Source organism: Salmo salar, chromosome 15 (assembly GCF_965601325.2).
Source record: "Salmo salar chromosome 15, fSalSal1, whole genome shotgun sequence".
In the NCBI taxonomy this organism is placed as follows: Eukaryota; Metazoa; Chordata; class Actinopteri; order Salmoniformes; family Salmonidae; genus Salmo; species Salmo salar.
Genome location: NC_138305.1, coordinates 57,472,358 through 57,499,825, shown reverse-complemented (window position 1 = coordinate 57,499,825; position 27,468 = coordinate 57,472,358). Strand labels below are relative to the sequence as shown.

At 43.7% G+C, this 27,468-nt stretch overlaps 1 protein-coding gene across 1 annotated transcript in view; it reads right to left on the bottom strand.

The window, feature by feature from the left end:
• Positions 1 to 866: 866 nt before the first annotated feature.
• LOC106571582 (MAM domain-containing glycosylphosphatidylinositol anchor protein 2) overlaps positions 867 to 27,468 on the bottom strand; it is a 416,194-nt gene continuing 389,592 nt past the window's right edge. Inside the window, exons 15-18 of the mRNA XM_014144816.3 lie at positions 21,752 to 21,913; positions 8,138 to 8,268; positions 7,896 to 7,995; positions 867 to 6,534 (exon numbers count right to left, since the gene is read on the bottom strand). Of these exons, the coding sequence (XP_014000291.1) occupies positions 6,446 to 6,534; positions 7,896 to 7,995; positions 8,138 to 8,268; positions 21,752 to 21,913 (482 nt within the window). The 3' untranslated portion in view covers positions 867 to 6,445. The remainder of the gene's footprint in view (positions 6,535 to 7,895; positions 7,996 to 8,137; positions 8,269 to 21,751; positions 21,914 to 27,468) is intronic.

Here is a 27,468-nt window from a genome sequence, read left to right as displayed (position 1 = left end):
TCTGTATACAACTTCCCAAACACATCAGTGTAAACTATCTGACAGGAGATGCCTAAACGGGATTCGTGCAATTCTAGAGAATTTTTTCCCCCTGCTTTAAACATTAATTCGTTTTATTTGCAAACACAACATGGCAGTTGTGGGTTATACACTGAATGCCAAATTGAGGATGTGTGGTATTTCAACAGATACTTCATGAAGGACTTCTTGGGGCGCTGTGGGCTAAAAACTTCTGTCTCTCATCCAAGCTCTCAGTTCATAGTAAGCCTATTGTTATTCCTCAATTCATCTCCCTCTCCACAGTCCTTTTCATCACTATCACTCACTCTCTCCTGTCTCTGAGGGCTGGTTGAAGAGTCTCCTGGCTAAACCCCAAGCAGCCAGACAGGCTACCCCCAGCTTATAGCTGATCTCAGCGGTAGGCAGCTCCACAAAAAGAGCAGCGCCACTCTGTAAAAAGAACAATTTGCACAGAACACAAAAGCTTTTTGTTTCCATTCTTTTGAGTTGAAGACAGGTGATCACCGGAGGAATAAGTGGGCATCTGCGAGACGGCAAACTGCCGGGACGAAGGTGTCCAGATCAAACCTGTGCGTCGAGGAGAAGAGAGGGCGTAAGGTGACTAATGACAACACAAATTGTGCTTGTTCAGGAATTTACACATGCAGCAGATACGAAGGTGTACAAACAGGCGTGCCCATCTTCCATTCCCAGAACAGGACTAATTCAACAACCCAAACATAAAATATATTTTTTATTTATTTTAGCATTAGTTGCAGGTATGGCACAAAAAATTGGTGATAGATCCAAAGAAATACAGTGAAAAAGAAGCTTAATTATATATAAATAAAGCACAGAACAGAGAAGAATGACAGGTTGTTATTATTACAAGGAGTTGGCACAGTACAAGATAGGAAACATAATCGTTACACAGCTCTTAGAAACATCACTTACAATACAGAATTTTATCTCTTCAGTACTCTTCTATAGCAATTCAATGGCTTCCTCTCCTCGTCTCCTTTGGTCATTCTTCACTGAAAGGAAAACATAGTGACATGTTCAAAATTCCAATTCCCAAATATCCATCATGTTGCTTCCACTTAGCCTAGGGTGTTTTTAGAGCAGTTTAAGGAGAGAAGACAAGAGGAGGAAGCAACTTCAGATACACCCCAAGATCATAAACCGATTGTGACAGGAAGCGATGCAGGTAAGGGTTGCCACTTCCTGTGAAATGTTATATTATTGGGATGTAATAATATTAACACCTGGTGAAGAATGGCACAACGTGACAAAGCCCTTCTGTTTTGATGGACAATAAAGTGCCTACAAGGATCCCAAGAACAAAAAGTTGTCAAAGCTCAAGATAACACAATTCCTTGCTCGGGAAGTAAAGCGAAACGTAGGGTCACTTTAGTACTTGTCTTATTCCAGCCTATCCCACAAAATGAAAAATAATGCACATGGATATTAAACCAACATACTTGGGACTTGGTATTCAATTTAAAACATGTAATTAGTTGTTTGAGTACAATACAGTATGTGGTTAGATTGCCAAAGTACAGTGACTGTGTCCAGGTCAGAAGAAATCAATAAACAAGTTGGTACCTCAATGAAAGCCATAAAAGTTTCGGAGGTCAACAACACGGGGCGTGGCAAAACACTACGGCTCATTTTCTGGAGATGAACAACTGTAACATATCTGTGAACGTGTATTTTAGAAAGGGTGTAGGTAGGCCTCCAAACAAAGATTTATTATTGGCACCCTCATTTTTCATTTACATTCAATATGATCTGGGCACAAAAAAAACAAGGAAATAATTCCCTCTTCCCATGAACCCAACCAGACTCTACAGCATTGACAGTACATGTAAATGTTATAATCTCCTAGTAAAACATACACAATATGAGACGATGTTATTAATGCTCTACAATGGCTGCCTATCATTCTGCTCTGTTTAGTTATGTATGATATTTTTTCTTTACATGTATCTGTTTCTTATCACACCTATTGTACACTGCATATGCCCGTACCTGTACACAACCCGCTCGGACCGAACCAGGCTTATATTTCCAGTACTATGTCTTCTCATCACAATACATTTTCTGCGCCTTAAAAAGTCGCAATACCAACCAAATGCCAATTCTATACCAACCAAATTCTTTGTCCTTTATTGTCTCGTAAGACTCATTCTACAACGTCTGGGACTGGTTGTTTTTCCACATAATTTCTTTGCATTCGTGTTCTTTGGATGGGTAACACTGTATGAATCAATGTAATCGATGATTGTGTAATATGTTTCTCGGGGGTCTACAAGCCTGACTTCGTCTGAGCAGGTCACATACAGTATATGTGCCATATATACTGCATTTTATATGTTGAGAGCTTATATGTTGTGCTTCCAGTTCTCCAACATAAAACATTGATCATAAACCTTTATAATAGAGCTTCTTTACATGTACAAGTTATACAACTACCAAATAGGTTTAGCTTGTGTTACCATCGTCGGTTTTTGATACTTCAGCAATGCAAGGGAGACAACAAGAAGATAAAAGGAAGTCAAAAGTCAGATAGTTTTCCCAACAGAAAGAATATAAGAAACAAGACCAACAAGTCCTTAAATGTTTGTTTTTTTATAACCAACAATGTACGGATTTTTTTCTCAATTTCTTTTAGTCTTTTCTTTTTTTTTTCTTTTTTTTTTTTACAATATGTTGTTTTTAAAAACCAGCTGGTTAAGGTAATGGAGGGTCTTAGGTAGCTCTTCCACAGTCAATCTTCACAGTTTGTGTAAAAGCAGAGAAACATTCTCGCTAGAGTAATAAAATATCAATATTATTATCGTCATCGTTATTCATCTTTTTCTCACACATTGTTGGATGTGAACGACGGAGGAGTGTGGAGGGCGAGTGTACTTTATTCCGTCTAACGTAGAGCCTGCAGTCGCCACGTCCTACTCCCCTCCCTGTACAACACAATGGTTTATTTAACAGTAGTTCTGTTCTTTTCTTTAAAAAAAAAGGTCTGTTCGGCTGGGATGGAGTCGCTTTCGGAAAGAGCGAAGCAATCGATCGATAGCGAGTGTCTTTGTCCTCTTACAGTATGTGATCTCTGACTGTCTTTCTGAGAAGCTCCACAGTCTCCTCCTCCCTTTGTAGTCCATTGTTTTTACCCAGTCTCTGCATTTTCACTAATTCCTTTTTTTTTAAACAGCCACAACTGCCTGGTTTGTGACCACTTGCAATAATCCGTGACCTATGCCCCCCCCAGTCTGCCTGACTTTCCTCCACCATCCTTTCCCTAAAACATACACTCACACATGCAGGCACACACACGACTTGAACTGAATCCCTCTGAGCCAGTGTGCCTCCCACCAGCACTTGTGGGTCAAAAGAAACATGTCGAAAATAGCCCAACATGAGTGACAGCAGAGGAAACATCATCACCATCATTGGTGTGTTTGATATTACCATTCCAGTTCGCAATTCGGTCTGTTCTGTTTGTAATCGGAAGGCACTTTGTTTCATGGCAGAAAGTGGCTTCTGTTCCTCAGCTGCAGGGGGAAGGAGCACTTGTGGGTGGAGACCAGAGAACCTCTCTTCTCATCAGTCTTCCACCCTTCCTCTCTGGTCTCCATCCTCTACTCCTCCTCTCCACTCCTTCCTCTCTGGTCTCCATACTCCTCCTCTCCACTCCTTCCTCTCTGGTCTCCATACTCCTCCTCTCCACTCCTTCCTCTCTGGTCTCCATCCTCTACTCCTCCTCTCCACTCCTTCCTCTCTGGTCTCCATACTCCTCCTCTCCACTCCTTCCTCTCTGGTCTCCATCCTCTACTCCTTCCTCTCTGGTCTCCATCCTCTACTCCTCCTCACCACTCCTTCCTCTCTGGTCTCCATCCTCTACTCCTCCTCTCCACTCCTTCCTCTCTGGTCTCCATCCTCTACTCCTCCTCTCCACTCCTTCCTCTCTGGTCTCCATCCTCTACTCCTCCTCTCCACTCCTTCCTCTCTGGTCTCCATCCTCTACTCCTCCTCACCACTCCTTCCTCTCTGGTCTCCATCCTCTACTCCTCCTCTCCACTCCTTCCTCTCTGGTCTCCATCCTCTACTCCTCCTCACCACTCCTTCCTCTCTGGTCTCCATCCTCTACTCCTCCTCACCACTCCTTCCTCTCTGGTCTCCATCCTCTACTCCTCCTCACCACTCCTTCCTCTCTGGTCTCCATCCTCTACTCCTTCCTCTCTGGTCTCCATCCTCTACTCCTCCTCACCACTCCTTCCTCTCTGGTCTCCATCCTCTACTCCTCCTCTCCACTCCTTCCTCTCTGGTCTCCATCCTCTACTCCTCCTCTCCACTCCTTCCTCTCTGGTCTCCATCCTCTACTCCTCCTCTCCACTCCTTCCTCTCTGGTCTCCATCCTCTACTCCTCCTCACCACTCCTTCCTCTCTGGTCTCCATCCTCTACTCCTCCTCTCCACTCCTTCCTCTCTGGTCTCCATCCTCTACTCCTTCCTCTCTGGTCTCCATCCTCTACTCCTCCTCTCCACTCCTTCCTCTCTGGTCTCCATCCTCTACTCCTCCTCTCCACTCCTTCCTCTCTGGTCTCCATCCTCTACTCCTCCTCTCCACTCCTTCCTCTCTGGTCTCCATCCTCTACTCCTCCTCTCCACTCCTTCCTCTCTGGTCTCCATCCTCTACTCCTCCTCACCACTCCTTCCTCTCTGGTCTCCATCCTCTACTCCTCCTCTCCACTCCTTCCTCTCTGGTCTCCATCCTCTACTCCTCCTCACCACTCCTTCCTCTCTGGTCTCCATCCTCTACTCCTCCTCACCACTCCTTCCCCTCTGGTCTCCATCCTCTACTCCTCCTCTCCACTCCTTCCTCTCTGGTCTCCATACTCCTCCTGACCACTCCTTCCTCTCTGGTCTCCATCCTCTACTCCTCCTCTCCACTCCTTCCCCTCTGGTCTCCATCCTCTACTCCTCCTCTCCACTCCTTCCCCTCTGGTCTCCATCCTCTACTCCTCCTCTCCACTCCTTCCCCTCTGGTCTCCTTCCTCTACTCCTCCTCACCACACCTTCCTCTCTGGTCTCCATCCTCTACTCCTCCTCTCCACTCCTTCCTCTCTGGTCTCCATCCTCTACTCCTCCTCTCCACTCCTTCCCCTCTGGTCTCCATCCTCTACTTCTCTCATCCACTATGCCACTGTATTCCATTTTGCCTTGGACGTCTGTCTGTCTGTCTGTCTGTCTGTCTGTCTGTCTGTCTGTCTGTCTGTCTGTCTGTCTGTCTGTCTGTCTGTCTGTCTGTCTGTCTGTCTGTCTGTCTGTCTGTCTGTCTGTCTGTCTGTCTGTCTGTCCATCTCCACCCACCACTATCTGACTGCTACAGACCTCCACCACCCTATATACTTAATCTGTCCTAACCCCAAAGCTCTTCCTACCCCTGTCCACCTCTCTGCCCCACCCCTCTTCAACTCCCCCTCCTCCCCCTCTCCACCTCACTGCCCCACCCCTCTTTAACTCTTTCTCCTCCCCCTCTCTGCCCCACCTCTCTTCAACTCTTTCTCCTACCCCTCTCCAGCTCTCTGCCCCACCCCCTTCAAATCTCTCCACTACCCCTCGCCACCTCTCTGCCCCACCCTTCTCTTCAACTCTCCCACCTACCCATCTCCTCCTCTCTGCCCCACATACCTTGGGCATGCCTTCCTGGTCTCAGATACCTTGGACTAGTGAGCACAGTGTTGTGAAATACTTAGGCAGCTACTGGGCAAGAGGGGAGAGGGAACTGGGATGGATAACTAAACATTGTCAGAGTTTCTGTTTTCTACAGTACAGCACCAAGCCGAGAGAGAGACATGTCAAGGTGTGGAGGTCAGGTGAGGGTGGCTGGGCAGAGAGAAAAGTGTCCATGATGCGCATCAAGTGCAACTCAATGAAGATAAGATAAAACACAGAAAAGCTTTGATTCCATGTGTTTTGTTAAGCCCGGGAAAAGTTATTTTGTTCTTCAAAAAGTCCCCAATTTCTAAATTCCTCCACACCTTTCAATTTAAGTTTCCTAACTGACTGGCAAAATTGTCCTTGTGCTTTACAAATAGTTATCCCACTGCGATAGTGAACACTCCCACTAAAGTCCAGGCGTCACAACTCCTGGCTTTGCTTCGCGCTGGTAAAAGTGCTCACAATCCTGCGCTTGGAGAGCAATTTTCTGGAAAAGTTGTCTCTTAAAAAAAAATTGCAAATCTTCTTTTATTACTATTTATTTCTGTGGTATTTTTTGGGCCCTCGGTGGTGGTCTGTGTTTGGAACACCTCGCTGCCGCCTTCTAAAATGCTTGAATCTTTGGTGATTGGATGCTGAGGGTACAAGAACACAGACGCCAGGGTCAAGGTCGGGTCCGAGGCCGGGTCGGACCGTTCGCCTCCGCCAGACGACGCAGGGCAGGGTCACCTTCGACCCCACAGGAAGGTCATCGCCAAGGTGACACTCAGCGGCCATATATGGGCGGACGTGGGCGGGGCTGAGGATCTGAGATCTAAATGGGGGCAGAGACAGAGACAGAATTAAAAGACGTTTAACAACAGTTGACGTCACCATGACCCTGAAATCACAATTTTGAATTTCCTCCCCAAAATACCTCCAGAAACAATATCCAGGCGAAGTCAAAAACGATACATAAGACATTTTATTAAAACGCATGCTTTTTCCACGGCGGCAGTGAGGATCATGTAAGATTCACGGTGAGCGATGGTAAATCCATTATGTAGGGAGAGAGTTAGAGACTGTCCCCGACCTGGGTGACTAACTCTTTAACTACTAATGAAGTGATTAAACTGATCTGAATGGTAATGGCACCAGATTCACTGCAGACAAATGCACAGCACACTGTCTGAAATGACTTACATTGGATCTGTTGGTCTCGGAAGTATAATGACTGGAGAGTGTTTCGTTTACTTTAGTTTATTAAGATATTCTTCCTGGAGATATGCTAAGACATTTTACATTTTTTGTTTTACATGGTAAATGTAGATGAAATAGTGACCAGTCTATGCTCAAAATCATATTCATAGCTGCATTGTTATGAATGTATTCATTTGATGAAAAAGCAATATCACATTAGAGAGGTCCGTAACAATTGTACCTAAGTGTTTCCCTTTATTAAATTCATATAAAAACAATCAAGCACCCTTCAATCTGTAATCTAAAACAAAATTCAAACTAACAAGTTTATTGCCCGTTTTCCAATTTTCTGTGTAAATGAAACCAGATTGGGAAAAAATAAATAAACGTAAAATTAAAAGGACAAAACGACAAAGAAAAAAGGACGGTGTATATGTGTGTAACAGGTCCATTTAGAACCAATCTTTAACCAGAGATCTTCTCCCTCCTGCCGCGAGGAACATAGTCCTCCCCCTCCTAACTTGCCAATATGGCCGCCTCGTCAATTGCAGGCCCGTTTTTCTATTTTCCCTCACTCTCTCGGTTTGTTCCCCTCATTCTGCAATTACGGTGCTCCACTCCCTGCGGTCTGTCGCTCGTTCTGTCGCTCCGTTCCGTCTGGACTGCTATCATTCATGTGATTACAGCCCCGTTGCTATGGCAACATCCACAGGGGGTTTTTTATTACTAGAGAGGCGCTAGCTGCCAGGTAGATGTGCTCCTCCTCATAGGCAGAGAGAGAGCACAGATTACAATCAGATTCATTTATCTACCCCCAAATCCTAACTGACTTTAGAACTGACCTTGGTTCTGCCTCTAGAAGCAACCATAGTCACATTTCTAAAATGAGCTTACCCTCTCCCAAATCCTTATCTTATCCATCAGGGTGTTAAACATTCAACTATCCATAGATCAGCAATTAGGGATAAACTCCTCCTTCTGTGTTTTTGTGCTTACTAATGGGGGGTAGATCTCGACACTCTCCCTCCTCAAGGGTGACGTCATCGATTGCAATGTCCCCCTCGATGCCCGGACCTCGGATACCCTCCAGCACCACCTCAGGTGGGGGAAAAAAGAGAGAGATGGAGGGAGAGATAGAGCGATATTTCAGTTATAGGCATAGACTTTAAGTTAGGATTCGTCTCATTACTGACTCCTGAATCGTCGAATCACACAATCATATGTCCAATCTTACTCACCTGGAAAGAGGCGGTTGGGTGGATGCTGACTTTGGCCTGTTTCCAGCGGTCGCCTTGGTTACCGCTCAGCGACCACGCGGGCCCCTCGGCCACTGTCTGACCCTTCTGTCTCAGGAAAGCGTTTAGGGTCCCTACAGATTAGAAAGATGCCACAAAGTCACACATGGTCAAAAGCGATCAGAGACGGTCACACACGGTTTGGGTCAGATGCAGTCAAGCACTGCCAATAAGCATCATCCATAATGTAATATTGCAGCGAGCTTTTCAGGGTCCCTAAAGGAAATAGATACACGATCAGATATGGCCAGACACAGTCAGAAAGGTTCAAAAGGTCAAATGCTGCCAATAATCAGCTCAAGGGCTTTTACCGGTTCTATATCACAGTATGAATCAGAATATTGTTTTTTCAACAGACGCTTAGGCCAACCCTTAACTTAAAATAACATCGACCGACCGATATTCAATATCATTATTGTCATTCAGCAGATACTTTTATCTCAAGTGACTTACAGCTAACACATGAAGACACGCAAAAGAATCGAACCCACAACCTTTTTGCTAGTCCCATCTTCTACAACACAATTAAACCCACAGCACGGCCCACAGGGGTGACTTTTCTCTACTGGTGATCTTAACCTTGTTTGATGCTAGTCCAGACTAGCGCTGTAATTGAGTCTTTACATTCAACCTGTGTACAGGAGGCTTTTAACACTATGACGCCTCAATCAGATCGACAGCGTCATTGCATACCATTTTGTGTAGCTTCGCAGCTATACTGAACGCATGTATCTACTATCTTTATATATTTTTTTATTTCACCTTTATTTAACCAGGTAGGCTAGTTGAGAACAAGTTCTCATTTACAACTGCGACCTGGCCAAGATAAAGCAAAGCAGTTCGACATATACAACAACACAGAGTTACACATGGAATAAACAAAACATACAGTCAATAATACAGTAGAAAAAAAGAAAACAAAAAGTCTATATGCAGTGAGTGCAAATGAGGTAGGATAAGGGAGATAAGGCAATAAATAGGCCACGGTGGTGAATTAACTACAATATACCAATTAAACACTGGAATGGTAGATGTGCAGAAGATGAATGTGCAAGTAGAGATACTGGAGTGCAAAGGAGCAAGATAAATGAATAAATACAGTATGGGGATGAGGTAGTTGGATGGGCTGTTTACAGATTGGCTGTGTACAGGTGCAGTGATCTGTGAGCTGCTCTGATAGCTGGTGCTTAAAGCTAGTGAGGGAGATATGAGTCTCCAGCTTCAGTGATTTTTGCAGTTCGTTACAGTCATTGGCAGCAGAGAACTGGAAGGAAAGGCGGCCAAAGGATTAATTGCCTTTGGGGTGGGGGGGGGGCTTTACCTAGCAGAGACTTGTAGATGACCTGGAGCCAGTGGGTTTGGCGACGAGAGTGAAGCGAGGGCCAGCCAACGAGAGCGTACAGGTCACAGTGGTGGGTAGTATATGGGGCTTTGGTGACAAAACAGATGGCACTGTGATAGACTGCATCAAATTTGTTGAGTAGAGTATTGGAGGCTATTTTGTAAATGACATCGCCAAAGTCGAGGATCGGTAAGATGGTCAGTTTTACGAGGGTATGTTTGGCAGCATGAGTGAAGGATGCTTTGTTGCGAAATAGGAAGCCGATTTTAGATTTAATTTTGGATTGGAGATGTTTAATGTGAGTCTGGAAGGAGAGTTTACAGTCTAGCCAGACACCCAGGTATTTGTAGTTTCCACATATTCTAAGTCAGAGACGTCCAGAGTAGTGATGCTGGACGGGCAGGCAGGTGCGGGCAGTGATTGGTTGAAGAGCATGCATTTAGTTTTACTTGCATTTAAGAGTAGTTGGAGGCCACGGAAGGAGAGTTGTATGGCATTGAAGCTCGTCTGGAGGGTAGTTAACACAGTGTCCAAAGAGGGGCCAGAAGTATACAGAATGGTGTTGTCTGTGTAGAGGTGGATCAGAGAATCACCAGCAGCAAGAGTGACATCATTGATGTATACAGAGAAGAGAGTCGGCCCGAGAATTGAACCCTGTGGCACCCCCATAGAGACTGCCAGAGGTCCGGACAACAGGCCCTCCGATTTGACACACTGAACTCTATCAGAGAAGTAGTTGGCAGACCAGGCGAGGCAATCATTTGAGAAACCAAGGCTGTTGAGTCTGCCAATAAGAATGTGGTGATTGACAGAGTCGAAAGCCTTGGCCAGGTCGATGAATACGACTGCACAGTACTGTCTCTTATCGATGGCGGTTATGATATCATTTAGGACCTTGAGCATGGCTGAGGTGCATCCTCAATATCCCTTGTATCTACCATACAAGTTATGCAAACGTTGTATACATCCAACGTATATATCCACACAGAACGCACTGTAACTACCTCTGCAACGCTATGCTGCGAGGCAAACACAGCGTTCCATTGGAAATGAATGTACTTCTGGTGTACCGAAACGCAACGACGCTGTTGATCTGATAGACGCATGAAGGAATAATCTGCACCTGTAATGTTCAGTTGAGTTCTGTTTAGTTATAAAGAACTGTTGCTGCTCATTTGAATTTTAACCTCTCTTCAATGTGTACAAATGATTGAAAAGTACTAACTTGACTTTTTTTAATAATAATTCTCTTTACTCCTAATAAGGAGGCAATACATTTGACTGTTTCCTTATCTCCCAACTCCTCAATATTGAGCGCTTGACCGAGCACATACAGTGTCTTCAGAAAGTATTCACACCCGTTGACTTCTAGATTTTTTTGTTGTGTTACAGCCTGAACTTAAATTTGATTTAATTGAGATTTCTGGTCACTGGCCTACACACAATAGCCCATAATATCAAAGTGGAATTATGTTTTTAGAAATTGTTACAAAAGCGGAAATGTCTTGAGTAAATAAATATTCAACCTCTTTGTTATGGGAAGCCTAAATTCAGTAAACATTTGCTTAACATAATAAGTTGCATGGACTTTGTGTGCAATAATAGTGTTTAACATGACGTTTGAATGACACTCTGTATCCCACAGATACAATTATCTGTAAGGTCTCCCAGTCAAGCAGTATATTTCAAACAGATTCAATGCCTTGCAAAGAAAGGCACCTATTCAAAAAGCAGACCTTGAATATCCCTTTGAGCATGGTGAAGTGAATAATTACAGTTTAGATGGTGTATCCATACACCCAGTCACTAATAAGATACAGGCGTTCTTCCTAACTCAGTTGCCGGAGAGGAAGGAAACCACTCAGGGATTTCACCATGAGGCGAATGGTGACATTAAAACATTTACAGAGTTTAATGGCTGTGATAGAAGACTGAGGATAGATCAACAACATTGTAGGTTACTCCACAATACTAACCTAATTGACACAGTGAACAGCCTGTACAGGATACAAATATTCCAAAACATGCATCCTGTTTGCAACAAGGCACTAAAGTAATACTGCAAGAAATATGGCAAAGCAATCATTTATACATACGCCTTGAGTACAGGTTTCAATTCAAATGAGCAGCAATAGTTGAAAGCTGACCTGTTCCTTATAACTAAACAGAACATTACAGCTCCTCTGCAGATTATTCCTTCACGCATTGATCAGATCGACAGCGTCATTGCGTTTCAGTACACTAGAAGTATATTCATTCCCGATGGAATGTTGCGTTTGCCTCGCAGCATTACGTTACAGAGGCAGTTGCAGTGCATTCTGTATGGATATATACGTTGGATAGATCCAACGTATGCATCAACTTGTATGGTAGATGGTAGATGCATGTGTAGCTACGCAAAATGGTATGCTGTCGGTCTGATTGAGGCGTCATGGTGTTAAAAGCCTCCTGTACACAGGTCCAATGCAAAGACTCAGTTACACTACTAGTCTGGACTAGCACCTTTTGATATGTGTAATGCATCAAAGAAGGTTAAGATCACCAGCAGAGAAAAGTCACCCTAGTCGGCCAACACAATGTAGGCCCAATAAATAATATGGTCCTATTGTTATTAGACGCTATCATTGCAGAATATTGAATTATTACAGAATGTTGAATCATAGCAGTATAGTGGCTGGTGAAACCGTCAACTGGTCTGTTGTAGTAGGCCAAAGAGACATGTGTTTGTTCCACACAAGGTTTCTCCTTAAGCACAGCAGGACTGTTACTCTGAGGCCTTGTTTAAGTCAAAGAAAAAGAGAGAGAGATAAAGAGACAGAAAGAGTGAGAAAGAGAGAGAGAGAGAGAGGGAGAGAGGTGCCTCATTAACGTACAGGCCACTATGTATACTTCTGAGAGAGAGAGAGCTATATGTCCTGTCCTTTGTCTATTAGCTTCCTCATCAGCTTACTGTATGGCAAGGGTTCCCAAACTGTTTTGGCCCGTGACCCTATTTTGATATTTAAAAGGAGAGAGGAGAGGAGAGTGGGTGTGTTGAGGCGTTTTACATGGCAGAGGAGAGAAACGGAGGGTTTGTTGAAGTGTTTACATGAGAGGGGACAGGGATCTTGTTGAGCTGGTGTCAGCCTGGCTGACAGTGTCTTTGAACTTCCTGCACTGTAATGTACTGTAGGTAGTGTAGTGATGTCTCCTGTACTGTACTGTAGGTGCGTGTGTGTTACGAATGCAGCTCTCCAGCCAACTCCTGCATTCCCTACAAGCATATTCTGTACTCTCTGTCCGTGTATTTGGAGCTGTTGCAGACTAATACTGAAGGAACGTTGAAGTAACGTTTGTGTCTTCTTTCTTTCCAATAGTTGCAAGTACAGCCTATGCAATTCAGATGAGCAAATGCACCGCGATATTCCTTACTGACGTCACAGAACTGAATGTAGTGTATAAGGCTTTTAATGCGGTATTCTGAAGAAAAGGAGGAAAAGGATCATTCAATTAATTCTCCATCTGTCCACTCCTAAGAATTCTATTTGGGAGAATCCCTTTTCTATAGACTCACAACAGTAAACCCCAAAGGGATAAACAGTTTAATGCAGGGTAGGATTAAATCCTCTATAACTACTGAACACTTCCCATTAAATCCCCCCAGAGAGAGCTCAGCTCTATAGAAAGCTACACAGAGCACATATAGAATTAGCACTCCTAGCTAATAATATATGCCATTCAGCAGACAATTTTTTATCTGTTTCAAGTATGGGTGGTAGCAGGAATCGATCCCACTATCCTGTCATTGCAAGAACCATGCGCTATCAACTGAGCTACAGAGGAGTACTAATGAATGAAACAGGCCTGATCCCCTGGCCACTTTGCAAAGCTCCACATAAAAGAGACTCTTTGGTGTGTGTGTGTGTACAGTATGTGTGTGTGTGTGTGTGTGTGTGTGTGTGCGTGTGCGTGTGTGTGTGTGTGTGTGTGTGTGTGTGTGTGTGTGTGTGTGTGTGTGCGTGTGTGTGTGTGTGTGTGTGTGTGTGTGTGTGTGTGTGTGTGTGTGTGTGTGTGTGTACTCTGGGACTTAATCCTGTAAACAAACGTGACACCAGCTGCAAAGGCAAACTTTGAAGTGTGCTTCAGTAATTAGTTTTGACCTTCTCCCAGGTAGCTAGCTAACGGACAGTTAGCAAAATTTGGAGAGCCTCACTCTCCCTATTTCTCTTTCACATGTTCTCTCTCTAATCTCTGAGTCTCTCTTTCTGCCACCACACTCTCTAAGCTGAGGGTGAGCGAACTAACTCTGAGTAAATCTGAACCGCTGATCTACAGAGCAGAGGCACAACTCTACTGTGAGTCACTGGGAACAACACACAGAACATCAGTCAAGGTAACACAAATACCCACTTTTCGAGAGTGAATGTCCGTTCCTATGGATCTGTTGTGATAAAGCCTTTACATGTAGGATAAATATCAAAGCAACAAGGGTGTGAACGGCTCCACTTGGCCAATGAAGCGTGTTAGTGCGAGTTACATACAAGGAATGTTGGTTGGAAACTCCTAATATTTAATCAGTGGCAGTAAGTATAACATTTAGCTCAACATTTCCTGGGTTGTGGATTCCAAATGTTCCAAACAAACATTCCACATTCCTTACCAGCAGAGAGAATAGAATTCCTCTCAGAGAGAAGAGAAAGAGGGAGAGAGAGAGAGAGAGAGAGAGAGAGGGAGGGAGGGAGAGGTGGGAGAGAGATGAGAGAGTGAGAGAGAGTTGGGAGAGAGAGAGAGATACTAGCATAATACTAGCATCAAGGCAAAGGGAGGAAATGTCTGAGTATGTCTCCAGCCCTTGACATTCGGCCCATTCATCATAACAGGCCTTGGCCTGGGCTATGGGCCTGAGCTACAACACAGACGGGTGAGGGGTGGATGGAGGAGATGGAGAGTGGGGCTTGGCTGGCGATCAATCTGAGCGAATTGGAAATGTCACGGCCTACTCAACCTCGGCCGAGCGTTGGAGGACCTCTCATCTCCACACTGACCCCCTTTGCCCACCTCCTTTCCTCCCTCTCTCCCCCTTCCTACCACACTCCAGATGTTTGAAGCCAACACCACATGGCCATCCCCACATGTCCATTCCACTAGGGTAGGGTAAGCATATCGCTCTCCACAGGGAAGGTGTGTGTGTGTGTGTGTGTGTGTGTGTGTGTGTGTGTGTGTGTGTGTGTGTGTGTGTGTGTGTGTGTGTGTGTGTGTGTGTGTGTGTGTGTGTGTGTGTGTGTGTGTGTGTGTGTGTGTGTGTGTGTGTGTGTGTGTACAGTGCATTTGGAAAGTATTCAGAGCCCTTGACTTTTTTCCACGTTGTTACGTTACAGCCTTATTCTAAAATGAATTACATGTATTTTTCCCTCATCAATCTACACACAATACAACATAATGACAAAGAAAAAACAGCTTTTAAAAAAAAATATTTTGCAAATGTTAAAAATAATAAACAGAAATACCTTATTTACATAAGTATTCAGACCCTTTCCTATGAGACTTGAAATTGAGCTCAGGTGCATCCTGTTTCCATTGATCATCCTTGAGATGTTTCTACAACTTGATTGGAGTCCAGCTGTGGTAAATTCAATTGATTGGACATGATTTGGAAAGGCACCTAAAGGACTGTCAAACCATAAGAAACAAGATTCCCTGGTCTGATGAAATGAAGATTGAATTCTTAGCCTGAATGCCAAGCATCACATCTGTGGGGATGTTTTTCAGTGGCAGGGACTGGGAGACTAGTCAGGATCAAGGGAAAGATGAATGGAGCAATGTACAGATAGATCCTTGATGAAAACCTTCTCCAGACTGCTTAGGACTTCAGACTGGGGCGAAGGTTCACCTTCCAACAGGACAACAACCCTAAGCACACAGCCAAGACAACGCAGGAGTGGCTTCAGCACAAGTCCCTGAATGTCCTTGAGTGGCCCATACAGAGAATTAAACCTGATCTAACATCTCTGGAGAGACCTGAAAATATCTGTGCAGCAACGTTCCCCATCCAGCCTGACAGAGCTTGAGAGGATATGCAGAGAAGAATGGGAGAAACTGCACAAATACAGGTGTGCCAAGTTTGTAGGGTCATACCCAAGAAGACTTGAGGCTGTAATCGCTGCCAAAGGTGCTTCAACAAAGTACCGACTAAAGGGTCTGAATAGTTACAGTACCAGTCAAAAGTTTGGATACACCTACTCAGTCCACGGTTTTCTTTATTTTTTCTACATTGTACAATAATAGTGAAGACATCAAAACTATGAAATAACATATGGAATCATGTAGTAACCAAAAAAGTGTTAAACAAATCAAAATATATGTTATATTTGAGATTCCTCAAAGTAGCCACCCTTTTCCTTGATGATGTCATGCCCTGATCTGTTTCACCTGTCCTTGTGATTGTCTCCACCCCCTCCAGGTGTCGCTGATTTTTCCTAGTGTATTTATCCCTGTGTTTCCTGTCTCTTTGTGCCAGTTTGTCTTGTATGTTTCCTAGTCAACCAGCATTTTTCCCGTTCTCCTGCTTTTTGCATTCTCCTTTTTCTAGTCCTCCCGGTTTTGACCCTTGCCTGTTTCTGGACTTTGTACCCACCTGCCTGACCATTCTGCCTGCCTTAACCACTCTGCCACTCTGTACCTCCTGGACTCTGATCTGGTTTTGACCTTTTTGCCTGTCCACAACCATTCTCTTGCCTTCCCCTTTGGATTAATAAACATTGTAAGACTCCAACCAGCTGCCCTCTGTGTCTGCATCTGTGTCTCGTCTTGCGCCTTGATAGTATGAACTGGCCATGACAGAACCAGCAGACTTGGACCAGCTCCGCCACACTGTCTCCCTGCAGGCAGCCACCATTAGGAGACATGAGGAGTTGGTAAAAGGCCTTTTGGAAGGGCTCAGGTCCTTGATGGAACGCCACGACCATGGGTTAAAGGCTATTATGGAGCAAATCAGGGAGTTAGCTCAGAGGCTGCCTGCCACCTCTAAAAACCCCAATCACCCAGTAATTTTTCCCTATCTGTGGTGAGTTTGTATAGCCTATCCTGGCTCCCCGAGAACCCCACTTACCTCCTCCGGAGCAATATTCGGGGAATCCTGGTACCTGCCAGGGTTCTTTCTCAGTGCTCGCTTATTTTTGAGCTACAGCCATCTTCGTTTCCTTCAGACAGATCGAAGATAGCGTATATTATTAGGCTAATGTCGGGAAGGGCGCTCTCCTGGGTTATGGCAGTTTGGGAGCAATAATCTGCCATTTGTGGTCATCTGGAGGAATTCATGGCAGAAGTGAGGAAGGTATTTGAATCTCCGGTTTCCGGGAGAAAGGAGGCCAGTAAACTGCTTGACTTACGTCAAAACTCCCGTAGTGTGGCAGACTATGCGGTTGATTTTCGCACTTTGGCCGACGAGAGTGCCTGGAATCTTTTTTGCACGGATTATCCGAGGAGGTAAAGGATGAGCTAGCTGCTTGGGAATTGCCGGTGGATCTCGACTCCCTTATTGCCCAAACCATTAAAATTGACGGACGCCTAAGGGAATGCAAGAGTGAGAGCAGGTCTGGTCTCGGGCACACTCGTGCACCCGCTATAGCGCGTTCACCTTCAAGGGAATCCGGAAGTTTCCGAAGGCAGCTCTTCCGAGAGGATTCGAAGCCACCCGAGTCCTCTCGTGAATCCACGATGGGTGTGTTGGATACTCCTGAGCCTATGCAGTTGGGAAGAGCTAGGTTATCAGTTCGGGAACGCTCATGGAGGTTGAATAATAACTGTTGTCTGTACTGTGGAGGGGCAGGACATTTTATAGCTACTTGCCCTATTAGGAAACCCTTGTAACTAGTGAGTCAGACTGGGAGTTCTCTAATTCCCATCACCCACACACCTTTTTTTGTACTTGTGCTGTGGGGAGACCAATCTAAGTCTCTCCGAGTGCTCACTGACTCTGGGGCTGATGAAAGTTTTATGGATGCCACTATTGCTTCGGAGCTTGGTATTCCCACTCAGCCTCTCTCTGTTCCCATGGATGCTAGGGCACTGGACGGCCACTCTATAGGGGAAGTCACCCATATTACTGTGCCCGTTCAATTACGGGTTTCTGGTAACCACAGTGAGACCATACAGTTCCTCCTCATTGCATCTCCCCATGTTTCGGTTGTTTTGGGATTTTCCTGGCTACAAAAGGACAATCCTGTGATTGACTGGACCACAAGCTCCATCCTGGGTTGGAGTCCCTTTTGCCATTCCCACTGCCTTCAAGCAGCACAGCCTTGCCCAAGTCGTCTTCCTCAGGATGTTAGCAAGACTGTGGATGTCTCTGCTATTCCTACTGAATACCATGACCTTCTGGAAGTGTTCAGTAAGGCACGTGCTACTTCCCTTCCCCCGCACGTCCTTATGATTGTGCCATTGACCTTCTCCCAGGCACTACACCACCTCGGGGTTGGTTGTATTCTCTGTCCGGACCAGAGACCAAAGCTATGGAGGAGTACATAGAGAAGTCTCTGGCCACTGGGGCCGTCCGTCTGCATCTCCTGCCGGTGCAGGGTTTTTCTTTGTGAAGAAGAAGGACAAGACCCTGCGTCCGTGCATTAACTACCGGGGACTTAACAACATTACTGTCAAGAATCGTTACCCCCTACATCTCCTCTTTTCTGCGTTTTAACCTCTCCAGGGGTCCACCATATTTTCCAAGTTGGACCTTCGTAATGCCTACCACCTGGTTCGGATACGCGAGGGGGACTCTGTACCTCCTGGACTCTGATCTGGTTTTGACCTTTTTGCCTGTCCACAACCATTTTCTTGCCTACCCCTTTGGATTAATAACCATTGTAAGACTGAAACCATCTGACTCCTCTGTCTGCATCTGGGTCTCGCCTTGTGCCTTGATAGATGACAGCTTTGCACAATCTTGGCATTCTCTCAACCAGCTTCATGAGATAGTCACCTGGAATGCATTTCAATTAACAGGTATGCCTTGTTAAAAGTTCATTTGTGGAATTTCTTTCCTTCTTGCGTTTGAGCCAATCAGTTGTGTTGAGACAAGGTAGGGGTGGTGTACAGAAGATGGTCTTTTACCAAATAGGGCTAAGTCCATATTATGGCAAGAACAGCTCAAATAAGCAAAGAGAAATGACAGGCCATCATTACTTACAGACATTAAAGTCAGTCAATGCGGAAAATTTCAAGAACTTTTAAAGTTTCGTCAAGTGCAGTCCCAGAAACTATCAAGCGCTATGAGGAACGCCACAGGAAAGGAAGACCCAGAGCTAACTCTGGTGCAGAGGATAAGTTCAATAGAGTTACCAGCCTCAGAAATTGCAGCCCAAATAAATGCTTCACAGAGTTCAAGTAACAGACATCTTAACATCAACAGTTCAGAGGAGACTGCGTGAATCATGCCTTCATGGTCGAATTGCTGCAAAGAAACCACTCCTAAAGGACACCAATAAGAAGAGGAGACTTGCTTGCGCCAAGAAACACAAGCAGTGGACATTTGACCAGTGGAAATCTGTCCTTTGGTCTGATGAGTCCAAATTGTAGATTTCTTTAGTTCCAACCGCCGTAGGTGAACGGATGACCTCTGCATGTGTTGTTCCCATCGTGAAGCATGGAGGAGGAGGTGTGATGGTGTGGGGATACTTTGCTGGTGACACTGTCTGTGAGTTATTTAGAATTCAAGGCACACTTAATTAGCATGGCTACCACAGCATTCTGCAGCGATACGCCATCCCATCTGGTTTGCGCTTAGTGGGACTATCATTTGTTTTTCAACAGGACAATGACCCAACACACCTCCAGGTTGTCTAAGGGTTATTTGACCAAGAAGGAGAGTGATGGAGTGCTGTATCAGATGACCTGGCCTCCACAATCATCCGACCTCAACCCAATTGAGATGGTTTGGGATGAGTTGGACCACAGAGTGAAGGAAAAGCAGCCAACAAGTGCTCAGCATATGTGGAAACTCCTTGGAAAAGCATTCCAGGTGAAGCTGGTTGAGTGTGCAAAGTTGTCATCAAGGCAAAGGGTGGCTACTGTGCTTTGAAGAATCTCAAATATATAACACATATTTTTGGTTACCACATGATTCCATGTGTTATTTCATAGTTTTGATGTCTTCACTATTATTGTACAATGTAGAAAATAGTACAAATAAAGAAAAACCCTTGAATCAGTAGGTGTGTCCTAACTTTTGACTGTACTTTATGTAAATGTTATATCTGTATTTTGTATTTTTATACATTTGTAAAAAAATTCTAAACCCGTTTTTGCTTTGTCATTATGGGGTATTGTGTGTATATTGATGAGGGGGAAAAAACAATTAAATCAACTTTAGAATAAGGCTGTAACATAACAAAATGTGGAAAAAGTCAAGGGGTCTGAATATTTTCTTAATGTATTGTGTGTGTACGCGCATATGTCTGTAGCTAAATCAACCACATCGCTCATCTTGATGCTATCTCTAGCTGAGCCCTTTGTCAGATGGATGGTACAGTAGCTAGCTAGCTCCCTCAGTCTCAGTTCCCTCGCTTAAGTGATTGGTGCAGGGCAATGTTGTTTCACCAGCAGTTGTCTTACACAGCGATGGCATACGCTTTAGAGCTCTTCACAGCAAACATATTTATTTCTGCAGTCTACCTTGGCGACACTCAGAGACAATGAGAAGGTAATGTAAGAGGTGAGGTACCCTACGCTATTATCAGAAGAGGGGAGACCAGGGACATCTCTAGTCCTATTCCCTTCCTCCCTCCCCTGCTGTTCCTAAGCTGCTGTAGTACTTTATACTACTCTCTGGTGGATTGATAGTCTTCACCGTGGAGTTATATACACACGCACACACACACACTCACAAATGCAGATGCACGCATGCACACACACTGGAGTGTACAAGCCGGGAATAGGATACTTGCTGGTACTAGCTGGCTTCACTGCCAGATATCCAATCTTACTCTTGACTCACACGCAGGCATGCACGCACACACACACACACACACACACACACACACTGATTGGGTCCAGTGTGAGAAGAGTCTGGGAGCAGAGCATTAGTAGCAGAGTGCCTCTTCACTGGGCGAGAGGAAATGGTTGTAGACAGGGATGCTTTCGGATAAACGTTTGCTCTCTGAAACCACATCACAATTTATAAGAAATCACAATAATAAACAAAAATAATGTGGTCAGGGCTCTTAATTAAAACATTTAATTGGTAGCACTGGTGCTCCTAATTTTAAAAAAAAGTCTGAAGCATCGCATACAATTTAGGAGCACCAGAAAAATTGATTTTTTTTAAAATTGATTTATTGATATAGCCTACATTGGACCAACAATATATGAATCCTACTTACTTTTGAAGCACATCTCATGAAGAAGATATCCCTTTTCCTTTCTTTCTGTGCCACCAAATATTTGGGGCTGCATGATATAGGCAAAAAATCTAGTTGTGATTTTTCAAACCAATATCACAATTTGACTTGCAATATAGCTCAATACACTTGGGTGAACTGTTGGAATCATAGACATAGAATGCTTATTCTAATTCTAAGGTTGGTGTTGTTTGGCATGACAACAAATGAAAAAGCCAAGTAGGAGTTATGACAGGTTAGGAACTAAAGTTTTGGTCACTGTTTTTTTCCGGGGACCCTAATCACATTTGAATAGATGTTACATTTAGACAAAGACTTTAGAATAGGCTGATTCAGAACATGTCGTTTCACAAATAACATGCTGATCTACACCACCACTTGTAGCAACCTGTATTTGAGCTAACGTTTGCTTTGCCCTAGCTAGTGCATTTCGAAATAGACTCATCAAGCAAAATTAAGGATCTCACAATTGATCTAACATGGATAATTACATGTTGCTATGCGATTAGAAAGAGAGAGTCTCAATTAACTAGGCAAGTCAGTTAAGAACAAATTCTTATTTACAATGACAGCCTACAGGGGAACAGTGGGTTAACTGCCTTGTTCAGGGGCAGAACGCTAGATTTTTACCTTGTCAGCTCAGGGATTTGATACCGCAACCTTTCGGTTACTGGCCCAACGCTCTAACCACTAGGCTACCTGCCACACCACTAGAGGGAAGATCTTATGCTTAATGTATCGAGGTTCGAATACAGAGAATTAATATATCGGTAACAGGAACACGTCCTTAGTTTGTTTCTTGATGTTTTGTGTTGGAGGGAAAAAGACAGATGTCTTTCTTACCAATGTGTTTGCCGTACATGTGGAAGAAGAAACTGAAGCAGTATGCTGGGGGGTTGGCGATGCCATATGGGTTCTTGGGCACCACGTTGAAGAAGGGACTGACCAGCCTCGCCACCTCACCCTCCTTCCGAGGCCGGGACGTCTCGATGTACATGTAGAAACCTGTAGTGTGGGGAGAACACAACACAATACACCAAATAACAAGGTTGTTTACTACATGCCAAAGATTACTCCCGCATGTTATATATATTGGTGTTCTGTATAGGGGGAGGTTAATGTAAAACAGGTATGCTCTCCTGGGAGATAGTAGCAGATTGACAGAACGTGTAGTCAACTTTGTTCTAATGCAGAAAGAATCGGAATGGGTTTAGGGCAGAACAAATTCAATTGGTTTTTAAAAGGTTTAACAGATTCACAACTTCTGAAAACAAGGTTTGAACTGAGAATATTGTAAATAAAACTTTGAGTTACAAGTTGTAATGTTTTGAAATCATTATTGTGTTCCAGTAGTGAGACAATTGTGAGAATATCTCTAAGATACAACTGGTCTCCTGACTTGAAGCAAAGAGTAAAACGTAGCAAGCTAGCGGCAACATGCTAAGCTAATCAGCGCTAGCTAGCTAAGCATTTACCAACCACTTAGCTACTCATGTTGAATTAATAAATAGAGCTAGCAAGCTAGGTGTCAAATATACAAGTCAGTCAGCTAACAGTTATGCTGTCCCGGGGGCATAAACGTAAAATGCTAAGCTAAATGTAACTTTTCTGAGCAGAGAGCTACCTCCAAACGGGCACACTTTATTTGGATAGTCCATCTGGAGATGCTCTACAGATGGTCATAATATCAGCAAACTATCTGTTAATACGCAACTGACTATCTGTTGATAAGCAACTGCTTGGTAAGGTTACGCTTAGAGTTAGGGCTAGGGTTAGGGTAAGGGTTAAGTGTAGGGTTAGGATAAAGGTTAGGGTTAGTAGATAGTCTGTAGAGCATATACAGATGGACTATCCCAAAAGTTTGTTCATGTTAAATTAGAAAAATAGAAAATAGCTAGCAAGTTAGGTTTCAAATCTGACAGTAGGTCAATTAACCTTTTCACACGTCAGTTCCAAATATCTCGAACGGTCGCCCTAGCGTGTGTTGTTTTATGCACATGATGTCAGAACGCACTCACTGTTCTGAAATGTGACTGTTACGCAACGGGACAGTTAACACTCGCTGCCTGTTAATTATGTATAGGCTATGTTTCAACTTGTCAATTTCACAAATTTTATTACAAGTTTTAGTTTTATAATGTTTGTTGGCATTATACAATGCATTCTGCATCTGTCAGAACAAAGATGTTATAATGAGGTGAAGGAATGATTCGCTCATCTTTTGAGTAAACTTCCGGAAGTGAATGAAGGGAAGTGAATAATCATAGACAACACAACCCCTTCAGCATGTATACTGCAAACAGACCAAACTCATCTGGTCTCCTCTTATCTTTGGTTGACGCAAAAAAACAAACATGGCGGCGTGCACAAACTATCCATCGTCGGATTACTAATGATTTCTAGAAAGTGTTTTACGCAATTATTTAGAGCAATTATTTAGATCAGTGATGTGATGAGTCAGAAATAGTAATAAATATCTAAATATGACTGCTTCTGTTATGCCAATCTTTCCTCTGTTAGCACTAGGACAAATGCAACCTACATTTTCCGGTCTGGATGAGAATTGTGTTATGCTGTCGCTACTTCTGTGAATGTCTGAAAATTGCATCCAAAATAAACTGCTCACATTCAGGACATAACTTTGTAAGGACCGTGTTTGTGCAAAATGTTTCTGTGAAAGAAACAGTGTGGCCAGCTCAAATGCTGACTGTTGTGTCAATCGAAACTAGACATTGTAAATAAGCGTTCTAATCAAACTGGTTTGAGCGTACACTGCAGGGACAACTGTAGAAATATCACACACGTTTTTTGGTATGTGTGAAAAGATTCATGTTTGTTTTAAAAACAACAATTAGAACAGACTTTATGCTGCCCTAGGGGCAGAAATTTTATTTGGGGTCAAGATCACTTGGTGCCCCAAGAGCAGACTTCAAGCACACAAGGTAATACAAAAAGCCATGGACTTATCTAAATGATATCCTATGGTTATCTTTACCCAGACTAACATGAATACCCCTGGAGCAGCATTTAAACAGTGCATTCCAGTTTCATCTCTTACCACTTATTTTTGCTTCTTTTTTTCATGTACTGGCATATTTGAGACCTACCTCAATTGTACAACTCAACATTAGTAAGAGCTGCTTAGCCAGCTAGTTCAGTTTAGCATTTTAACAGTCCATTCCAATTTTTAAGTTTATGTAACTTATTCAACTAAGTATTTGTAATAAGCGGGAGCTGAGTTACTGGTATTGTAATGATGTGCGCTGAGAGTCAGGAAGTAAGTTCAGGGAGTGAGTGTTTAAATAAAACGCAACATAATACAAAACAAGAAACACGAACAACGCACAGACATGACACTGGAACAGAAACAATGACGCCTGGGGAAGGAACCAAAGGGAGTGACATATATAGGGCAGGTTATCAGGGAAGTGATGGAGTCCAGGTGAGTCTGACACGCAGGTGCGCGTAACGACGGTGACAGGTGTGCGCCATAACGCGCAGCCTGGGGACCTAGAGGCCGGAGAGGGAGAGGGTGTCCTTTGCTGATGCGCAGGAACCTGTTGCCGGCTGAGGAGGCTGGAACCTGACAGACCGGCTGAGGCATGAGAGCCTGACGACCCGGCGGAGGCAGGGGAGCCTGGCAATCTGGCTGAGGCATGAGAGCCTGACGAGCCGGTGGAGGCAGGGGAGCCTGGCGATCTGGCTGAGCCTGAAGCTGCTCCCGGACCAGACTTCATTCCCACTGACACATAAAAAAAAACACTCCCTAATGCTTCCCTTAGGTGAGGCGTTAATATGTAACGATGTGCGCTGAGAGTCAGGAAGTAAGTTCAGGGAGTGAGTGTTTTAATAAATAAACGCAACATAATACAAACCACAAACAACGCACAGACATGACACTGGAACAGAAACCATAACGCCTGAGGAAGGAACCAAAGGGAGTGACATATATAGGGAAGGTTATCAGGGAGGTGATGGAGTCCAGGTGAGTCTGATGACGTGCAGGTGCGCGTAACGATGGTGACAGTTGTGCGCTATAATGAGCAGCCTGGTGACGTAGAGGCCAGAGAGCGAGCACATGTGACAGGTATATTTGAAACCTAACTAGTTAGCTAGTTCTATTCTGACTCAACATTAGTAAGAGTTAGCTATCTGCTAACCAACTAGCTCTGTTTAGCTTAGCTTCTTACGATGCTGTTGCCCCTGGGGCAGCATATGTCATCCCCATTTTTTTAAGTTCATATGGCTTATTCAACTTAACATTTCAATAAAGCAAATTACTTACTTGTATGTTCGACACCTAGCTAGCTAGCTCTATGTATTAATTTAACAGTAGTAGCTAAGAGGTTTCTAAATGCTTAGCTAGCAAGCTTGCGCTGATTAGCTTAGCATGTTGCTGCTAGCTTGCTACATTTTACTATTTGCTTCAAGTCAGACCAGTTGTATCTTAGCGATATTGTCACGTTTGTCTGACTACTGTAACACAATAATGATTTCAAAACGTTTTATTTAACAAGATTCTCAGTTCAAAACATGTTTTCAAAAGGTGTGCATCTGGCAAACTTTGCCCACTGAACTTTTAGAAACCAATCACATTTGTTCTGCCCTAAACCAATTAAAATTGACTACACTTTATGTAACCCTGCATGTGGGTAGGTCCCATTCACCAAGCTAATGTACAGTAAGCATGTCTGTTCGTTGGTGAACTAAAGCCACACATGATATCTCTCTGTCTATGTTCAGTCAAGTCAACCATTTTCAACACCCTTTCCCTTATAACTCCACACCCGACAGCATGTGTTCTCAATGAAGCTCACTCAGTGGACCCTGACCACATAAAAGACAACCTTGTATCCAGCCAACACAGTCGCTCCCTACAAGCGTATTTTGGCATCTCTGTCTGTGTATTTGGAGTCTGTAGCATAGTATTATCTTGGCCCAGTGGGACAGAAAACGGAGAGATATCATGTGTGTCGATCTAAAGGCTTTGGTTCAGCTGGTGCCTAGCCGAATGAGTGTGCTCGCATACTATTTGTCCATCTTGAGACGTCATAGCCATTCTTTGTCATTCAACGATATAATCAGAATAGTTTTTGCAGAAGAGATCTTAGTTGCGCAATTTCACATCTAACTAAGATGTTTGGTGCAGTATCAAGTGGAAAAAAATTAAATGAGTCTATCGTTGAATGGCAACAAACACTTCATTGAAGAATCCGCCTTGCCTCGAGAAAAAATGTGTGCGCGAACAGACAAAAAAAACCTTGCCAAAGACGAAAAGGACCATAATATATGCACAAACTGTTTCGGTCTGTTTAGGATATCCCTGAAAAACAGAAATGAGTTACCTCTGGTTCATTCAGCCATTCCTATGGGGGCAATAAATGGGGAAATGTCTGAGGTTAACACAGGCTTAGGAGATCTTATACATTTTGTTCTATGAGATAATATCAGTCAGTTAACATTACCTGTGTGTGTATTATGAAGCCTTTGTTTGTTTTGATTACATAAATGCTTACAAATTATCCAAAAGTGACATTGGTTGATGAAGACTATCTCATAGAACAAAACATATTGGATCTCCTAAGCCTGTGTTTACCACAGACCTTATATTCAGCGTTTATCCAAAAACTCTCCATAAACCCTATTCATTTCCCCAAAGGCTTTGACCAACAAGCCATGGCAGAGTTAGTGCCTACAAAAAGACGCCATTACTATTGCTCTCTATTGTGGACTAAAAAGAACGCCCAAGAATGTAGGAATGAAGGAAGTGGCGAACAGGTGGGGAGAGTTGTGTTTGCTATAGCCTACCGGGGAGAGAAAGGGAGCATCTCAATTGCATACTCCTCTCTCCTCACCTCCTTCTCAAAACCAATTGGATGAGAAAGCCAGAGGTCCCTCCCCTCTGACCTTCTCCAATGGGTTTCGAGAAGGAGAGAAGACACGAGGAGTATAATTGAGATTTGCCAAAAGACACCGGGGCAATGTCCGAATACCCATACTTGTGAAAGCTTTATAGTATGTGACATTTTGAAAATCGAGTATACTAAAAATGACAAGATGTCATACTCATTTCAGTTTTGACAAAAGCTGATTAATTAGATATGAGGATGCAACGAATAGCGGTTAACAACGCAATTTCACATGACACATTCTCTGTATGCAAAAATAGAACGTTTTACAGTATAAGGTGGTGGGCCGAATCAATCCCCTTCGAGGAAGGAATATTAGGTGGTGGGCCGAATCAATCCCCTTCAAGGGAGGAGCTGATTTTTTTTTGTATATGATAGTAAAACATTCTTATGATGACTATAAAAATGTTGGCACATTCAATTCTTGCACATTATCATAAAAAGTATATTTCAACACCGTCTGCTCAAATTAAAACTCGAGCTGCTTTCTGTATTTGTGTGATGAGCTCCCAAAGACTAAAATGAGATAAATATCTGGTTTTGAGTGCGCTTGAAATATGCAGCGTGCAATACAAATTGTATTGATTGTATGAAGAGGTAATTCTGTTGACCATTTAGCCAATTTATTGAATGATAGCCAATATTACAGTT